The following is a 17,931-nucleotide window of genomic DNA, read 5'->3' as shown; positions in this document are numbered from 1 at the left end:
AATTGAAAAGTATATTAATGATCATCTGCATGTAATGTACCAAATGACTTACTCAGTTCAACAAGTGAAATATGTCTTCCATAGTTATCCTGCTGTGTGTGACTTCCTCCAACACAATAACTTATTATCCATCATCCGAGCCCACGAAGCACAGGACGCTGGGTAAGTGCTTCATTTATCATAAAGGGAAATACCCTATGTTTACAGATGTGTTTACTGAGTGCATAGTACAGAAAAATGGTAAAATCCAAGTCCTTTTCTGTTTTTATTTCTTTAAAATGTACTAAATTGAACTATATTTATAGCAAGTAGATCTATTGAGTTGTTTGTTTTCACATATTCTCTCCAGAAATCAGAGGGACCAAGATAATTGGCACATTTCTGTAATGTATTTGTTATCAAAGAATCTTCAAAAATAAATACCTGTGTGTGTGTGTGTGTGCCAATCGACAATGTGTTGGTCGGTGCTAGTTGTTCACATACCTCTTAATTTAATGATAAACCCCTCAATAGAGGCACCAATAACAGGAATCTAATCTTTTTAAATTTATGTATGAAGAGAGCTTTTGCTTACTCAGTCCAGATTTAAATGGAATTACGCTTCTCGTGCTTAGTCAGTTCATTTGGGCTCTGTGCACAGCAAGAGTTGCATCTGTTACTGCTGAGTCATAGTTGGAGCATTTTGGACTCTCTTGTACTCTTCATAGCCTGATAGATTGTAGCAGTCAGGAGGTGGAGCACAAAGTGAAAGCCCAACAGAGATGGCAGTGGGACCTGTTAGGAATATAGAATATAGTGCAGGACCGAGACAATGACAGGATAAATGGACCGGTGTGACTGTGACGCAGAAGATTTTGGTTTCAGTAAGCTGGATAATGACAATGACCATGGGGCTTTTTGTCTTTGTCAGGTACCGCATGTACAGAAAGAGCCAAACAACAGGCTTCCCCTCACTCATCACTATCTTCTCAGCCCCCAACTACTTAGATGTCTACAATAATAAAGGTAATAGCATATATAATTTAAATAAAATCTGTGTGTTTGTGTGTGTGCACGGGCAGTAGTCTGAATGCTCTGGCATTTTCAGAGCAAGCAGGAGAGTGACTGAGTGAATAAGCGGTCATTTTACCCATGTTGCACTTGGTATCTTCGTCTCACTAATGAAGAAGTGCAGATGGATCCGTTATTACATCCAAGAAAACTCATTAAGGAGATTGGGTTCTGTGTTTATATCAGTCCAACTGCTCAACAGTGCAAACATATTGATGTTGGAGTAGTTAATTTTTTCTTAATTTTGTAAAAAAACTACGTATTTGTCAGATATCAAGCTTAGGTTTTGTAGGTTGCTAGGGATTTATGACCACTAATACATTTCATTTCTTTTATTTTTCCCCAGTAATTGCTTCTTGACACCTACACAAATTCTCATGCTTGTAGTGTTGAGTTGTTTGCTCACAGTGGAATGATGGAGAGAAACATGTCGTTTTTTTTTTGTCCTTCCCCAAATTTGATTTTCTACCATCTCTCAAAAATTAAATCAAATTTTGATAGTCTACCAGGTCTTGCATGTTTATTAGCAGCTGTTTTCTCTCTCATTCAATATAACTTTGTTGTCCAATTTTGTGAACATTTTTAACATGTATTTAATTACGTTTTTAGTCAAAAATGCAAACATGTTCTCAGACGTTTGATAACTACACTGTACATCTTTGTTTTTGTGGAAATATGTCACACTAGAGGTATAAACTAGAATGCGAAGTAGGAGTGAACAAAATACACCATAGTCATTGGCTCAGAAGTCTCTTGTGATGGCCACCTCTCAAAGAAGCTCTGTCTTTTGTTTTGACATTCTCAGTTATTCTTAGCTTCTTAAATTTTTTTCCCCTTTGCTGCTCACTAATCTTTCTCCAGCTTTAATATATGATCCAAGCTTAGCTAAGGCGGAGGTAATGAGCTTAAAATAGCTTTGACTTGCGTTACAGCAAGAGAAGAAAGCAGTTACTACCCCCAAATTGAGTGGATATATGCAAATTAACTTGGTTGTTGATTATTCAAATGATGGCATTATGCATGTGTACACAGTCACCTAAAATAATATTTGTGACTTATTGAACACTGTATTTTTTTTAATTGTATTTTTGTTGGTCTCATGTTTTATTTTTACATTGTACTTTGTGTACACATGTTATTTGTTACTTATCTCAATCTATTATATCTGTCTAAATTAATGCCACTGTGAGGTGAGGTGCATTACAGCGATTTAGCTTCAGCACTAACATTGTGTTTTAACCATGGGACCAGTTTCAGCTTTTTCATTTCTGGAGTTTGTTACTGGAAGGTAATTTGGGAAACCTTTTAGTTTAGTTTATATAAGCTGTTATTAAACTCTATGACCAGACTATGTCTATGTGCTTAGTCTGCATTCCGATGGCAATTTAATTGACTTACCCCAGCTTCACCCTTAGCACCAGTTGCCTCAGCACAACTTGAATGCATTTGTTTAAAGCTGAATGAATCAGACACAGGGTGGTGGGGGTTGATGTGGGATCGATCTCAATGAAGTCGGGTGGTGGCGTGTGTGAAGATTGATGGCTGATTGACCACTGCTTTAAATTCAGCCATGAGGTCGGGACGCCCGCCCTATCCATTGCTCTCTGGGGTTGGCCAGATTGAGCCTTCCAGCTGTCCATCAGCTTCTCTCCCTGCATGCCAGAGTTCTGCCCGCACGCAGCCAGTCAATAAGGCAAACCCCTGCCAAAGCATGGGCCATTCTGACACTGTGAAAGGAGAATGGAATTTGTAAATAAGCAGTTATGCTGGGTTGCCTTGTTGTAACTAATGAACGACTAACCAGTGTTTTGGTCTCCGAGTGGAGGAGTGTAGCAGGACTCAGCAGGGGTAATGGCCGTCGTCCCTGCCGGCACGCTGAGCTCATTCCAAGCATTGATTAAAGCACGGAGGGTTCCTCCATCTGTCAATGGCTCAACAGTGGGGGATTCCAGATAAGAGATGACTACCGTGCTCATCCTGGATCAGTTTTGGGCTCTGGCAGCAGAAATCTGATATTAGATGATGATTAAAAGACCAGCGGGTCATTGTGCTCCTGAGAATCCTTTTGGGTCCTGAAGAAATAAATGGAGTGATTCTTTTCGCAGAATCACCAAGCTATTTTATAGCTGACCTCTCTCCCCACAAATGTATTCTCTCATATCAAAAGTGGTTACGTTTGAGAAGCTTTAAGGAGCATTGGCGTAAATATAGTTCTACATAAACATTAGGCCGTATTATTAATTTATAACGATATTTCTTTTGCGTTTGTACGAATGCTCAGTGTTTGACTAGTTTCTAACTGCCTAGTCTCAGTTTGATACCAACAGATGCAGTGCAGTTTGATAGAGTACTATTTTAAAATGTAAACTCAAAGTTATGGACCGATCACAATCAAAAATCGCTACAGTTTCTCATTAAATGGAGTGGGATTTTTGCAGTTTGTCCTGTGCAGAATTCCTACAAGATAAAGCATCTGTGGGTGGAGCATGAATACGTCGTTTGGTTAATGTCTAAATAAACTTGTTTTCACATTCCAGCATCAGACATTTTTGAGAGATTAGTACATTTTGTTCACAGTTGGGGATTACGGTCACACAAAGATCTAAAGGCAGGTACACAAGCGTGATTATTTTATTTAGATTATCATTTAATATTGAATCTTTTTAGCTTTTGGAATCAGTAGAAGACGGTTACTGTTAAGTGGCATTCTCTGTTCATACGTAAATAGTAAGTATATAATCGTAAATATCATGTGTATGTGTACATTAAGTATTTTCTGAGGCATTGTCTACATTTTTTTGGATTAGGCTCAGGAGCCACCTTGTGGTGGTGCCCAGAACTGTCTCTTGAGGCTGTATTAAGGCAGTTAGAACTGTTAATACATTTTATATTGTCTTGTTAGTTATAGGCTCTTACTTGTTTTACATATTTTTCTCATTACCCAAGGGAGGTTTGAAGTTACATCGAGGTATGCCCTTGGGTCTTTTCTGTCTGGCTCTCAGTTTACAGCTGGCCTGCTCTCCTCAGCACATGACAACCTGCTATTCTCACTCAAGAATGAGACTTCGGGACAAGGGAAAGTCCCTCCCAGCAAACTGGACAGCACAGTGTCAGCTTTCAGTATCTGGGGCACACAAGGAGGAGTCGCCACTGCTGCTCCAATCTCAATTGCCACAAACTGAGAGTAACCATGTAGATAAGATTTCAGGAAGATGTCAGTGATTTGGTTAGGCTTAATCCCTTAAATGAGGGGGGGGGGATTGTCAGTTCATTTCGAAATGTGCAAATAATATGTTCTTTGGGATTATAATGAATTTAAAAATGCAAAGTTTGTAATGAGTTATGAAGTCTGTGAGTATAAAAAGTGGAAAGCATGCTAAAAAGCAAGAAGGAGGAGGATTTTTCAAGCAACTGCTCCAAAGGTGGCCAACATTTTCAAACATGGGAGTGACTGAGTGCAAGAAAGTGAATGTGTAGAGTGTGGAATAATATGGAATATTAATGCAGATTTTAAAATTCATTCTCAATTTTTTCCCCTTGCTGTCTTTTGCTTTCACATAGCTGCTGTGCTGAAATATGAGAATAACGTCATGAACATTCGACAGTTTAACTGCTCTCCTCACCCCTACTGGCTACCCAACTTCATGGATGTTTTCACCTGGTCCTTGCCTTTTGTTGGAGAGAAGGGTTAGTCACTGAATTAAAGACGCCTTAAAACCATGATGCAGACTGATTTATAACTGATCTGCATTTGTTTGGCTAAAGATGGTCTTATGTTCCAAAAACGCCTTGTAGTCACTGATACAGAGATCATCTTTCTCCTTTAAAATAGTACTGAGCTTTATAATTAGATATGTTTAGCTGAAGCATGTAATTTCCAGTGAGCATCTAAAAGTTCTTGAACTATTCAAACAAACTAGTACACTACCAAATAAACACACAGCTAAACAACATCACATCTCAGGATTGTTTTGGTGATTGATTGATGATTTTGTTTTCCACCAGTATGTGATCCAGCATTTTCTGCTGATATCAGCTTCATACTCTTTTTATTCTTTAATACGCTATGCATTATATTTGCTCTGTCTTTGTCTTTGTCTTCAGTCACCGAGATGTTGGTAAACGTGCTCAGCATCTGCTCGAATGACGAACTGACCACAGATGAGGAGATTGATGGTATGAGAATGCACAGACTCTTATCTACACACATAGTAGGACTTTGTGGTTCACATTCAAATTTAAAAATGTACAGAGGAATCAAACACAAACTTAAGGCTAGACATGTGTTTCAGCTTAACAGTAGCTAATAACTCCAACAGTTCATCAATCCCTGGATAATATTTAAATGGATAATTTGACCATTTAACAAGAACAAGAAAAAAGCTGTTATTTAGCTTGATTTATATATAAATTAGGTGTAAATAAAACTTTAGACGTTGTATTAATTAGCAATTACAAGGTTTCATTCTTTATTAGAATTAGTACCTATATTCAAATAATTCTTTTCACAATAAATGACCATTACACTACTGGCCACTGATCGACTGAAAGTGTTAACTAAAATATGCTTAGTAATTACGTAAAAATGTTTAAAAAAAACGTGTTCTCCCAGTGTCGGCGTGGGTTTCCTCCGGGTGCTTCGGTTTCCTCCCACAGTCCAAAAACACATGTTGATTGGCGTATGTTGATTGGCGACTCAAAAGTGTCTTTAGGTGTGAGTGAATGTGTGTGTGTGTTGCCCTGTGAAGGACTGGCGCCCCCTCCAGGGTGGATTCCCACCTTGCACCCAATGATTCCAGGTAGGCTCTGGACCCACCGTGACCCTGAACTGGATAAGGGTTACAGATAATGAATGAAAAAAAATGAATGTTTAAAAAAACAAACAAACTGAATAAGGACCAGCCCTTAGTTTGTGTCTAACCACATCTGCATTTAGTAACGCTCCAGTGCAGGCAGTCACCTTCTTCACGTATTAAAATCTGTAGACACATGCTTAGAAAACTTTATATTTTCTGCAAACAATCTGATAAATATACATGTTTCACATGATTATGTAATATGAGCTACTGTTTACACTCTTATTTTAGTTCAGTTCAGTCCCTGTGCCCCATCCATTTGCCAGATTCTACCACAGCAGCAAGGGGGCAAGCTCTCACATAAAAACCTTTCAGAAGAAGCCCTGAATGAGCACTTGTCCAGATAAATCTGGAAATATATGTGTTGCTTTTAAATGTTCAGATCAGAAAGCTCGATAAACGTGAAACGTGATGAGGTTAGTCTGAGTTGCTCTTTAAATTCCTGGTTTAAACACAGATTAAATTTAAAAGCTAACAGCATTAAGGCATTTGTGGCTGTTTATAGATACGTGGAGAAATGTCTGTTACTGTGTGCTATTTAGATAAATATTTAGAGAAATATGTTGACTTATGTTAATGGGAAATTCTCATGTTTTACTGTGACAATTTCTATACACCTATATCCCCACTGTCCATCCATCAGCCCAGCTTTTAACCATTAAATGTACAATAAGGGAATGACACTGACGCACTGCTTTTGCGATTTGTAGCTGTTATTTTTATTTTTTTTTTTTTTTTTTTTTTTTTTTTTACTACTTTATCTTATCAGCAGTCTTTCTCTTGTATCACATTTCAAACAAGAAAATCTGCAGAAACCCAGTAGGGGAACATTTAACAAAAGCAGGAATGTGCAGGGCTCCAGAGCCTGGTAAACAAGCTGCATGTTGGTCTCTGAGAAACCTTAAAAGAAAAAGAACATGCACCGGTGTAATATTCAGTGTGTTTATTTGGCTCGAACGTTTCAGCACACAGACCTTCCTCAGCTTTGTGAAACCTCCCAGTGTCCAGAGTAGCAGCAAAGCCCTGTTGGGACCACTCTCCTTTTAAACTAGCTTCTCATCTTGTACTTACTTCTAGACTGTTCTTTCTCTGGCTGATCTCAATAGCATTGTCCTGGGTGTATTTTTTATTTATTTATTTTTTTGTTGTTTTCCTCCCTGTTCTTCCTTTTTACATCATTTTGTGCTTGTTTCTCTCTCTAGCTCTCACCCGCTCCCCTCCGCACCTCTTTTTCATAGATTACTTCACTTCTCATTGCTTTTTCTAATCAATTTCTTTTCTTTTTTCCACAGTTGTTCTGTCATGCATTTTCTTTCTTTGGGTTCTTTTAAGGGGGTCTCTCTCTCTCTCTTTCTCTCTCTCTCTCTCTCTCTCTCATTTTTCTGTTGCTCTCTTTCTGTCTCCCTCTCTCCTTCCTCAGCCATCCACTGATCACTCTTCTGTTCTTTTTCTGTTCTCTTCTGGGGGTGTTGTTGAGAAGGACAGCTAATATATCCCCCCAAGAAAGGTACAGCCGCCCACATGCCCTGCTGTGTGCACAGTGCAGCCTTGCTACTTGTTTGTACATTTTCTAACGGTTTGTGTAACAACAGGAACAAGCACTTTTTCTTATTGTTATTCGTACTAACCTTGCTGCCTTTTTGTTCATCTGAAGTAGTCTACTTGCAGTTTTATAATGCTCTGAAGATATAAATGTTTTTGTTTGGAGTGCCTGATTATCAGTTTGGGATTGCCTGGCCTAGATAGATGTGATACCACATTAATAAGACAAATGGTGCTGATAATGTAACAGGGCTTAAAACGTATAATATTGCCCATATATAAGCAAATGGACGTTACTGTAAAGTACATTGTCCTTCGTTTCTTTAATGTAATTATGCCATTGAGTACCTTAGGTTCCTTCAGTTCCGTTCTCCAGTTGAAGACAGTGTCATTCAAATACATTTTCATTTTCACTCCATCTCCTCTAATCACACTCCACTTGTTATTGTCTGTACCCTTTTCCGTGACGTTTTTATGAACGATCTGCTGAAAGTTTAAGATATCTTCCATGCATTTAAAGGGATGTGGCCCAATCAACAAGTGTGTGAGTTGAGTCACTGGAGTGTTAATAAAACAGCCAACAGTGCGGACCACCATAGTCTGCTTTTAAGATGTTGTCTTGATTAAAGCAAACACAGTTATTAATTTGAGTTTGTGCGAAACGCAGTGGTGTGATTAGCCCCCGTGTAACCCTAGCTGCAGGAATCAATGGCAGGCTAACTGAATGCTTAGCATGCCTTTCACTTCTCAAGTCTGGAGGCGTAGGCTGCTGTAGGGAATGACTTTATTGATCTGACTTTACTTTGCTGAGACAGCAAATTAGACCCCATTCCCTTGAAGTAGGCTTCCTCTGTTATTTTTTTTTGATGGTTTGGGTAATTGTACTTGGAGGCAACTTTCAGTTAATGCAGCTGTTTGTCTTTTCAGACGTTAGGCTGGAAATGAGCATGTTAAATAATTGAAATCGTTGCTGTTGGAATATATGAAGTTGTTCTGTTGTATGGTATTTTTAAAAAATCCTAGCTTATGGCCAAATGGAGGTTTATGTGGCTTGTTCAACCTCATTATGACCTTGTGTGTGTGTGTAGGTGCCACAGCCTCTGCACGCAAAGAAGTGATCCGGAACAAGATTCGTGCCATTGGGAAGATGGCCAGAGTATTCTCAGTTCTAAGGTAGGAGAAGGTGTTGTGTGAGAAAACCAGAGGAAAAACTGCCACTTTGAATGTTCCATTTAAAACCAGATTGGATGTAATGTCAAGCATAGGAATATATTACATCTCTTTATATACTCATTAATAAAATAGATTAAAGACCACTAATGGTTCTATAAATAGTGCTTTTTTATTGTCCTAAGGTGCAGTGTTTGTAAATGAACTGTCCTCAGAGGGAAGAACCTTGTAAAAGCTTAAAGTGTTCTAACATAAAAAGTATTGGGCGTTTACATTAATATAATACACTTGGGCCATATTAGGGCTGTTTGGTTAATGGTACATTAATGTTATAAAAGATTAATAACTAATTTCCTAACATTGTTAATAAGGAAATAATGTTTTTTTATTTATTTTATTTATCCTTAATTGTGACTTATAGTTGTGTTTTATTGTATTTTCCCCTGGAAGGTGTTGTACTTTATAAATCAAATGTATTATGATTATTTTATTATTAGCCGCATAATGTGATAGTGGAGCTGAAACATTTTTATGACTGTATATCTATAAATAATAAAATATGTTGTGTGTATGTCAGAGAGGAGAGTGAGAGTGTGCTGACGCTGAAGGGTCTCACCCCCACCGGCATGCTCCCAAGCGGTGTTCTCTCAGGAGGACGAGAGAAACTCCAGAATGGTAAGACACACACACGCACATGCACACACACACCCCACAGGAGGTGAATCCCACCTGTCTGACTTCCTACCTCTTTATTACCCTTAAAACATAGTGCCTTGTGCTTTTTTTATACACTTATTTTTATTTGCTAGTGTTTTAGCTGTTCTTTAAAAATGAAAGTATCTGTGGAAGTATCTGTGTCGATCAGAAATAAGAAAGGGGGTGTGTATAATGTATCTTTTGTACCAATTAACTAATGTATGTTCATGGTTCATGGATATTATGCACTACATCAATTTAAACGGAAAGCACAATACCCAGAATGCAACTGTCCATTCAGTTCTGAGTATTTTGCTGTGAGAATACTTCTCTGAGGTTGTCCAGACTTTAAATTATAAATGTAAAATTAATAACATTGCCAAGCATTGCTGCTCTTGCAAAGAGTAGAACACTCAGTACAAATACATTTGTTGCCAGAACAGAGCCAGTCCCACTAGATTGGGTTTTGCCTTTCTGGACTTTTACTAATTCTAATCATTAAGCAGATAACAGAAATACAATATCTGCATTTGAATAATGGCTGTTCTCTTTTGTTTGGCATATATTTACGTCACTGTTTCCTTTTATCTTTAGACATGTGGGCAATATGTGTACTAATGCGCCCTCTACTGGACGTTTATGGACTAAAGCGTGTTATTTATTAATTCTATCTCTCTCTCTCTCTCTCTCTGCGCAGTCTGTTTGTATCTTAAACATTTGAATTCTCTTTATTTTCTGAAATTGCAGGCATAATGTGTGTTTTAAATTAGGGTTTTATTAATCATTAATTGAAATAAACACTAATATTATTCAGTTACCTCAGCTAAATGACAGAAATGAAAAATGTCATTATTAGTAGTGATCACCGTTTCATTCTGATCAACAAAAATAATAATCATAATAATAATCAGCCAGTATTATTAACCAATCGTTATATCTGTTTGGCTTTAATGGCATTTTGATTTTTCATTTTTTGAAGGACTTTAGAGTGTTCTTCGCCTGTCAATGAGGTTTTGTTTGTGGCTTTGATGAACAGCAGTAATTATATTGACGTCGGTGACACAGTGAAATCCTGCCTCAGCTTTAGTGAAAGGTTGTTGTTGTTGTTGTTTATTTCCAGAGCCACCTGGAAATATTTTTAAGGGGTGCACAAATGTCACTGTTATAACAAAACCTCTTTACACAGTGGGAACTGCAGAAGAACGGTCGAAAGTTATCTTTCTTGATAAACAAATGGCACTTTAGCATTGCGTTGTATCTGCTCAGCTCGGCTCTACAGGCTTTTTGGGATATGGTCCCTGGTAGCTTTTCCATTAGCACAGATTAATCAGCAGAGTGTTTTAAGTGTTCAAAAGACAACGGTGTAATTTTACGAGGTGCTGTTGTGAGTTGCATAAATATGAATGTGATTACTGTAGCTGAATGTCTGTAATTCGTCGTGATTGACTAATCTCCCTATTTCTATTTGTTACTCTGTTCACTTGGATCCCCAAGTGAGCAGGGATTAAAGGACCCAGTTCCAGATACAGATTTGCGTTGTGGAAAAGCACAAAAGCAGAGTAAAGCTAAGTCGAGTTGAGTGAGCACCATGCAATGAAAAAGCACCAGAAGTCACAGCTGTGTCTGGTCCCTTGATTATGAAATGTTCCATAAGGCTCATTTATGCTCGGCGTTACATACAGATACGCAGAGCCTTTTGTTTACACCACTGCCTCTTTTGTATTAAGAAACGTTACAATATCACCACCTTCTCCATGTTCACCATGTTTGTTGTCAGAAACATTAGACACTGAACTGCCCTCTTGTGGACGTATTGCTTAATATCCACCCCTGACATGAATGATGCATTGAAAAGGACATTAATGTACTTGTGCAAAGAGAGTATAAATGAGCCTTTATTCTCCAGTCATCGAGAAATGCTGCTCCCAAAGTGTTCTCCCAAAGCTGTTATTTCTTTAACTTGAACATTACAGCTACGGTTTCATAGAGAAGAGGTAATGGCCAAAGTGTGATCACTTTAAACTAGGACCTAGTTAAATCTTGTGTTGCTGACTTGGTAACATGGAACGCAGTATCAGAAACTAGAAAGACATTTTTATGTCATCAGAAACTTCTGTCTTTGACTGCTATATGATAACAGCATCCCTCTTCCTCAGTTTCACTCCCTCCCAGCCTTCCATTCTGTATGGTGTCTTACAGTAATTCTGCTTTTTTTTTGTTTTGTGAATCCCACCCAAACATCACTCCATATTTCTGTATCAACCAGTCCAGCAGTCCAGTCTTTTCTCTCTCTCTCTTGTTCTGTCTCACGTCACTGTGCCCTGGCCTTAGGCCCAGGCCACTGTTTTTTAATGCTCTTGTGTCCGTTTTGCTCTTTTTGCTGCTCGTTGACTTGTTCCTGGACAAATATAACCTGCTCTGCTCACCTCTCTCACTCGTTTTGCAACCCCCTCCCCCTTCTTCTCTTCAGCTACTATTGAGGCTATAGAGGCAGATGAAGGTAAATAGGCCAATGCCCCCCCCCTTCCCCTTTCTGTTGCCTCCTTGCAACAGATAAAGGGCTTCCAGTGGGTTCATCCATTTCACTGTAGCTTGTGTAGAGTGTGTTGGGTGTTTGGGCAAACAGATTGTGCTCTAGTGTTCAGTGAAAGTAGAAATAAGAAAAGAAAGCAGTCAAACAGGCCACACTTGCTTTAAAGGGGAATGGGATTTAAATTGTGATTTGATGTGAAATGTTGCATTGTAGAAACGCAGATTTCCGTACAGTAGTGGTAGAGGAAAAACAGGGAACTTGACGTCTACAACTCAAATATATCTATTTTTTAATCATCCATTGTGACCACTGACACTACACAGGTATTGCGAGTAAAAAATGATATATTTGAAAAAGCGGTAGACTCTTTTTCCTCGTACAACACCCTGTTTGTTGCTACCATTTAGATACGTTTGAAAATACATTTAAGACTATGAAAGTGTCTCAGGTGCCCATATTTGTTAAACATTCATACAGTAACTTGCTGTGCAGCAGCATTAAACACTTCAGATATGGTTCCTATCACCACACTGTGAAAATTCGAACTTGCTAAGTTTCTCTTTTGCATTTCACATCAAACCTCTCTAATGTTATTTATGCTGATGTTGTTTCATAAGTTATGAAAGCTCATTTGTTGTTTTCTTTTGAAAAGATACAGGTTACATAGAAACCATTTAACGTAGTTTTAATTTTCATTAGGTAACTTTTAATATTACAAAAAAGTGCAAGAAATATCTCCCCTTTAAAACAATGGCACTGATGCAGTTGTGCTTTGTTTTTGCGTAAATGTTCTGTTATACACCCAGTCATTACAGAGTGATCACTGCAAGAACAACCTCAACTGCGCTCTAAATAGTGGCTTTGGCTGCTATTTACGTTGTAACTGTTAGCGCTTAAGCTTTTTCTTTAGATAAAGAGGTGCTCACTGTGTCAGTTTTGTTTTGATTTTGATGAATATTTTATTTATTTATGTTAGTTTTTGTATTATTAGAATTGTTTTCCTCTATGTGGATAGTCTGTGGCTGTGTGCTGTGTCACTGTGTTTTGACTTCTCCGCTGCTAATAACCTGTGTCTGCCCTGTGCTATGCAGCAACTTAAAACATATTCATCCTACAAAACGGCCCAAACCCTTTCCCCTTCTAAAACAGCAGGTCCAGCCAGAAAGAGATACTCCACACATAGGTTGAGCAGTTTTGGACAGTTCCCTCCAGTTTGCTGCATGCTTCAAACAGGCATAACGTGGTTAGCAAGCAAGCTCCTCAGTTGTTGATTTCCTCAGTCCCCTGTGTTTTACCACTTTTCTTTTTATGCATACATTTACTACCTATCTCAGTTTTTGTTCCTTTATCTTGGTGGTAGTTTTTGACTATCTTCCTCACCTTATTTTCACTTATACCCTACATTTCCCCAAAGCCTCTGTAGTGTTTGTTTTGGAGTGTGCTGGGAAGCTCTGTTCTTGGTGGCTCGGCGTTGTGTTTTCCACTGGGCAGCACAAAAGAACCCCGAGCCTTTGATTGGCTGAAAGGAAAGCAGCCCTGTGGAAACCATGTCAACTTTGTGGCCTTCCAGAACCGAGACAGCCCAACACTGCTCCAGCAGCAATATGAAATCCAAAAAATTGTGTGGATATTTTACTATTTTTTTTTCCCGTTTTGTGTTGCACAGTAGGGGAGAATATGCCTTTTTCTAAAATTGTCCCCCTCCTCAATATTTCATCCTTTGAAGTGTTATGAGTTCTTTGTATTTCAGAAGCTCATGAAGTATCAAGCTCAATGATGTTTCACCTTATTCACATAAGTATGTATGAGTGCTAAAAATGGCTGCCAAAGGTTTTACAAGTATTCAATAATAAAGACCTTTGGATTAGAGACTCACAATTTACAATTCTGTGCTCTGCTCACAAATATATCATTTTGTTGAAACTTGTTGAAAAGGTTGGAAACGCTTTACAGATCAACATCATGTTTGGACTAAGAAGAAATCGTAGTAAATATACTACAGGGGGTCCTAGACTTACGACGTTGATCCGTTCCTACGTTGCGTCGTAAACCGATTTTCGGTGTAAGTCGGAACATACGTACGTACTGTACGTAAATAACATACTGTAAGCACTTATCCTACAATGCGACTGGGGTGACGCCGTACTCCTCGGTCCTGAGCCGCGTAACCGTGTATTCTTCCGCCGCGCACACCAAACACGAAGTTCGCGTTACGACGTTTACGGCGCAAAACCACTTCAGTCGAAACAAGGCTTTATACAGTAAATGGGAGATGTGTCGTAACCACGAAACATCGTAACCCGAGGACCTCCTGTATTTGGAATGTGATAATTACATTCAATTCGCACAATATTATGTTGCATGTGTGCGTCACACTGTTGGAGCTCATCTCCCACCTGCGTAGTAAGCTTGATAAAATCATATACAGCTTGAGAATTTTCTGTCTGCATCCAGCTTGTGGCCGGAGGGGCTTCATCCTGCTTGGAGTATGAAACTGACATGAACACAACTATATTTTATCTGAAACAGACCAGTCCACTCACATTGCTGAATAAAATCTTACTTTGTAATATTAGCGCTGGTTAAATGAGTGTAGCCACAGTATCTGTTGCATTTGTGGGCAGAGCATGGACTTATTAGCTGAGCTGCAAACAAACAGGACAAACCAGCAGGGAGTGTGTGTGTGTATATGTGTTTGTTTGTGGGGGTATGTGCCATGTCCCAACTTAATAAATACTGTATTTTAACCTGTCTCCTCCTCCTCCTCCTCCTCCTCCCCACCCCAGCCATCAAAGGCTTCTCACCCCAGCATAAGATCACTAGCTTCGAGGAGGCAAAAGGCCTGGACCGCATCAATGAGCGCATGCCACCCCGGCGTGATGCTCTGCCCTGTGACGCCAGCCTCAACTCCCTCAACAAGGCCCTGTCCTCCGAGACCAACGGCACCGAGGCCAAGGCCAGCAGCGGCAGCGGCAACATCCAGTGACGTGGTAGCGTCAGGCCCCCCAGTGTCGCCACGGTGACGAGGCTCCTCCCTCTCTTTCTCCATGCTACAGTCAACCGAAGGGGTGCAGGGTGTGGGAATGGCGATTCAGACAGAGGAAGAGAGCAGAGGAAGGTGTGTGAGGAGAGAGGGAGGTGAAGGGGAGAGAGAGAGAGAAGTTTTCAAACATGATTCTGAGTGACACTCTCTGGTCTTTGGATATGCCTTTAAAAATATTTTGCTTGTAGAAACCATGAAAAGTTCTCGCTGGTTCACTCTTTTCTGAATGAGTAAGTGTGGGGTGGGGGCGGGGAGGGTGTCCCTGGATTGGGAAGCAGCAGCAGGCAAACTGAGATATCTTATGTGAAAAGGCCTTTACTCATTTACTGGATAACATTTTTTTTTTCTCCTTTTTTTGTGTGTGTGTAACTTCTTACTCATTGTACGTTTACAAAAATACAGCACTAAAAATGGACAGAACATGAAAAGTTTTTAACATAAAAAGGGTGTACAAACTAAATAAGGACTATTTATTGATACCTTTTTTTGCTACTCTTATAAACTAGCTCTAAAGTGAATTAGGCAGTCTTAAAAGAATGTTGCAACATTGTTGAAATGCCAAAAATGGAACGTTTTATGGTTTTGTACAGATTATGCTTACCTCAGGTTTCTTTGGTGTGTGCGCTTTGATCCCGTTTTCTGTATAATGGCTAATTAGCTTAATAGCAAGTACCCATTTTCTTGGAGTTGAAAACTGGAATTAACATCTGTCATTTGCAAAATACATTTTTTGTTTTAGTCGAGATGGGGAATAGATTTATTGTGGCTTGCTGGAATTTCTGTGAGTGTTCGATTTTCTTTTTAAGTATTGCGAACAAACAAAAAATATATATATAAAGCACCTATATTCTGTACAAAAAAGACAAAAAACTAAAAGCATCTGCCTATGCATGTTTTATAAGATTTATCAAAGGAAATATGAATGAGTTACCTTGGCTGCCGAGGCCGGTTTTGATCTGTAGTGTGCTTAGTCGATATATACTGGAAATGTATACCGCCATCCTTTACTATAACACCGGGATAAAGCTTCAGGCCTTCAACTTATTTTGTAATGAAAGCATCAATTTAATATTGGATGAGGAATCATGGTTTTTATGCTTGTAAGCACACATGTAGTCCGATTTAGCATGTTTAGCTGTTCTCGTGACATAAGTTTGTGGTTACATGTGGAACTCGAGATGCATGATAGCTGTTAATGTCATAAAAGACATTTAGATCTCTTTGGTTCTGTTTTGTAAACGTGCCACAGAAAAAAGTGTAATTTGATTATATTATTATTATTATTATTATTATTAGGATCTCTGCTTTGTATATCAGTTACCAGTTTGTTACTGCTCAATACTTTAAGAAAATACAAAGTACTCCATCAATTTTTTTAACAATTGCTTAAGTGCCCAAGTAATTCACTACACAACATTAAGCCTTGCTTTTGTAATTTAACTTCCAAACTGTTGGCAGATGACGCATGCACTCACAACTATTAAAAAGTATTTTATAATACTGTTCAATAAAAATGTGCATGAAAATAAATGAGACTTTGTGTTTATATGGGATAGAGTTGCAGTTTTGTATTAAATTTTACTTCCAGGAGCGATTCGTTTCTTAATTTAAAAGTAATAATGAACCAAGTAAATTTATTGTTCAGTGTTTGCTTTTTTCAAAAAAAAAAAAAAAAAAGTGTCCGAAAGTAACCAACCATTTCACGTTACACACTTTAAGTCACGTATTTGCTTCTCCAATGTATTTCAGCATGTGGTAAAGTCCTCAGTGCACTTGGCTTGAGTTCCTCTGAAGACAGTATTTTTCGATAACAACCTACATGCAGTAAAGACTGGATGCAATGTAACAATGAAGTGGAAATGAGGATTGGCAGCCTTGGGGCTTCCATCATGATTCATAACATGATGTAGCTGATAAAATGTGGTCAGGGAAATTTAATGGACCTATTAAAATCTGTTAATGTAAACTTCACTCCTGAATTGGTGGAAAACTCTTAGATTTGAGAACGTTACCCTAGATTTTATCTTAATGCATTTATTCCCTATAATTTTATAAAATAATGAACTTGAAGAAGAAAACTGTTCCACAATCCCGAGTCAAAGCAGTGCAGTATATATCAGATAACAAGAGATATCATTTTTATTAATCACCGTAAACGATAGCTGTACCAAAATGTGTTTGTTTAAAGTGTGTTTGTTGTTTCAGGTTTCACCTTGGAACTAAGAGGATTTTTAAAAATCTGCTTCTATGTGCTGAATAGCGCTGCATATGTGTCAGATACCAGAGGATAGCTTCAGTCAGAACAGTTGTGGTGGCAGGAGGGGGACCTACACAATATTTGGCAGGTGGTTTTAATGTTATTGCTAATCTGTGTTAGTGTATATATTGCAGTCATTTTTACCTTGTTCTACAATAATATATGATCCTGTAGCCATGTTTATTTTTACCAGCCAAACCTAATGATGTTGCTTTTCTACATAAAATAACACTGTCTAATAGAAACTAAAAAAATGTTCTCATGTTAAATTCTGAACTCAGAAACTTTAGCTTTAAAATGCTGCTGATAGTTTTGATATTCAACAGTAATGCCCAGTAACTTCATTAAACTCTTTGGGTTAGCTTTAGATTCGACTGTCACATTTGACACCCACATTTCAAATACGGTCAAAACCGCCTTTTTTTCACTTCTATATTATTGCCAAAAATCGGCATATCTTTAATTTAAAAGATGCAGAAAAGCTAGTCCATGTATTTATAACTTAACGGCTAGATTACTGCTATGCACTCCTTGCATGGTGTTCTACAAAGCGCTACACAAGCTTCATTCATTATCTGTAACCCTTATCCAGTTCAGGGTCGCGGTGGGTCCAGAGGCTACCTGGAATCATTGGGCGCAAGGCGGGAATACACCCTGGAGGGGGCGCCAGTCATTCACAGGGCAACACGCACACATTCACTCACACACTCACACCTATGGACACTTTTGAGTTGCCAATCCACCTACCAATGTGTGTTTTTGGACTGTGGGAGAAAACTGGAGC

At 38.6% G+C, this 17,931-nt stretch overlaps 1 protein-coding gene across 2 annotated transcripts in view; it reads left to right on the top strand.

The window, feature by feature from the left end:
- Positions 1–16,407, top strand: part of LOC136706975 (protein phosphatase 3 catalytic subunit alpha) — an 87,487-nt gene extending 71,080 nt beyond the window's left edge. Inside the window, exons 7-14 of one of the 2 annotated variants that reach the window (XM_066680764.1) lie at positions 85–162; positions 911–1,005; positions 4,612–4,737; positions 5,155–5,226; positions 8,537–8,621; positions 9,196–9,293; positions 11,785–11,814; positions 14,634–16,407. In XM_066680764.1, coding sequence (XP_066536861.1) covers positions 85–162; positions 911–1,005; positions 4,612–4,737; positions 5,155–5,226; positions 8,537–8,621; positions 9,196–9,293; positions 11,785–11,814; positions 14,634–14,833 — 784 coding nt within the window. In that variant the 3' untranslated portion in view covers positions 14,834–16,407. The remainder of the gene's footprint in view (positions 1–84; positions 163–910; positions 1,006–4,611; positions 4,738–5,154; positions 5,227–8,536; positions 8,622–9,195; positions 9,294–11,784; positions 11,815–14,633) is intronic. The other variant, XM_066680765.1, reaches the window with a different exon arrangement.
- The last annotated feature ends 1,524 nt before the right edge of the window (positions 16,408–17,931 follow it).

The sequence above is a fragment of the Hoplias malabaricus genome, chromosome 9, assembly GCF_029633855.1.
Source record: "Hoplias malabaricus isolate fHopMal1 chromosome 9, fHopMal1.hap1, whole genome shotgun sequence".
In the NCBI taxonomy this organism is placed as follows: Eukaryota; Metazoa; Chordata; class Actinopteri; order Characiformes; family Erythrinidae; genus Hoplias; species Hoplias malabaricus.
Note: the sequence above shows the minus strand (reverse complement) of the source record. Positions and strands in the feature narration are given on the sequence as shown.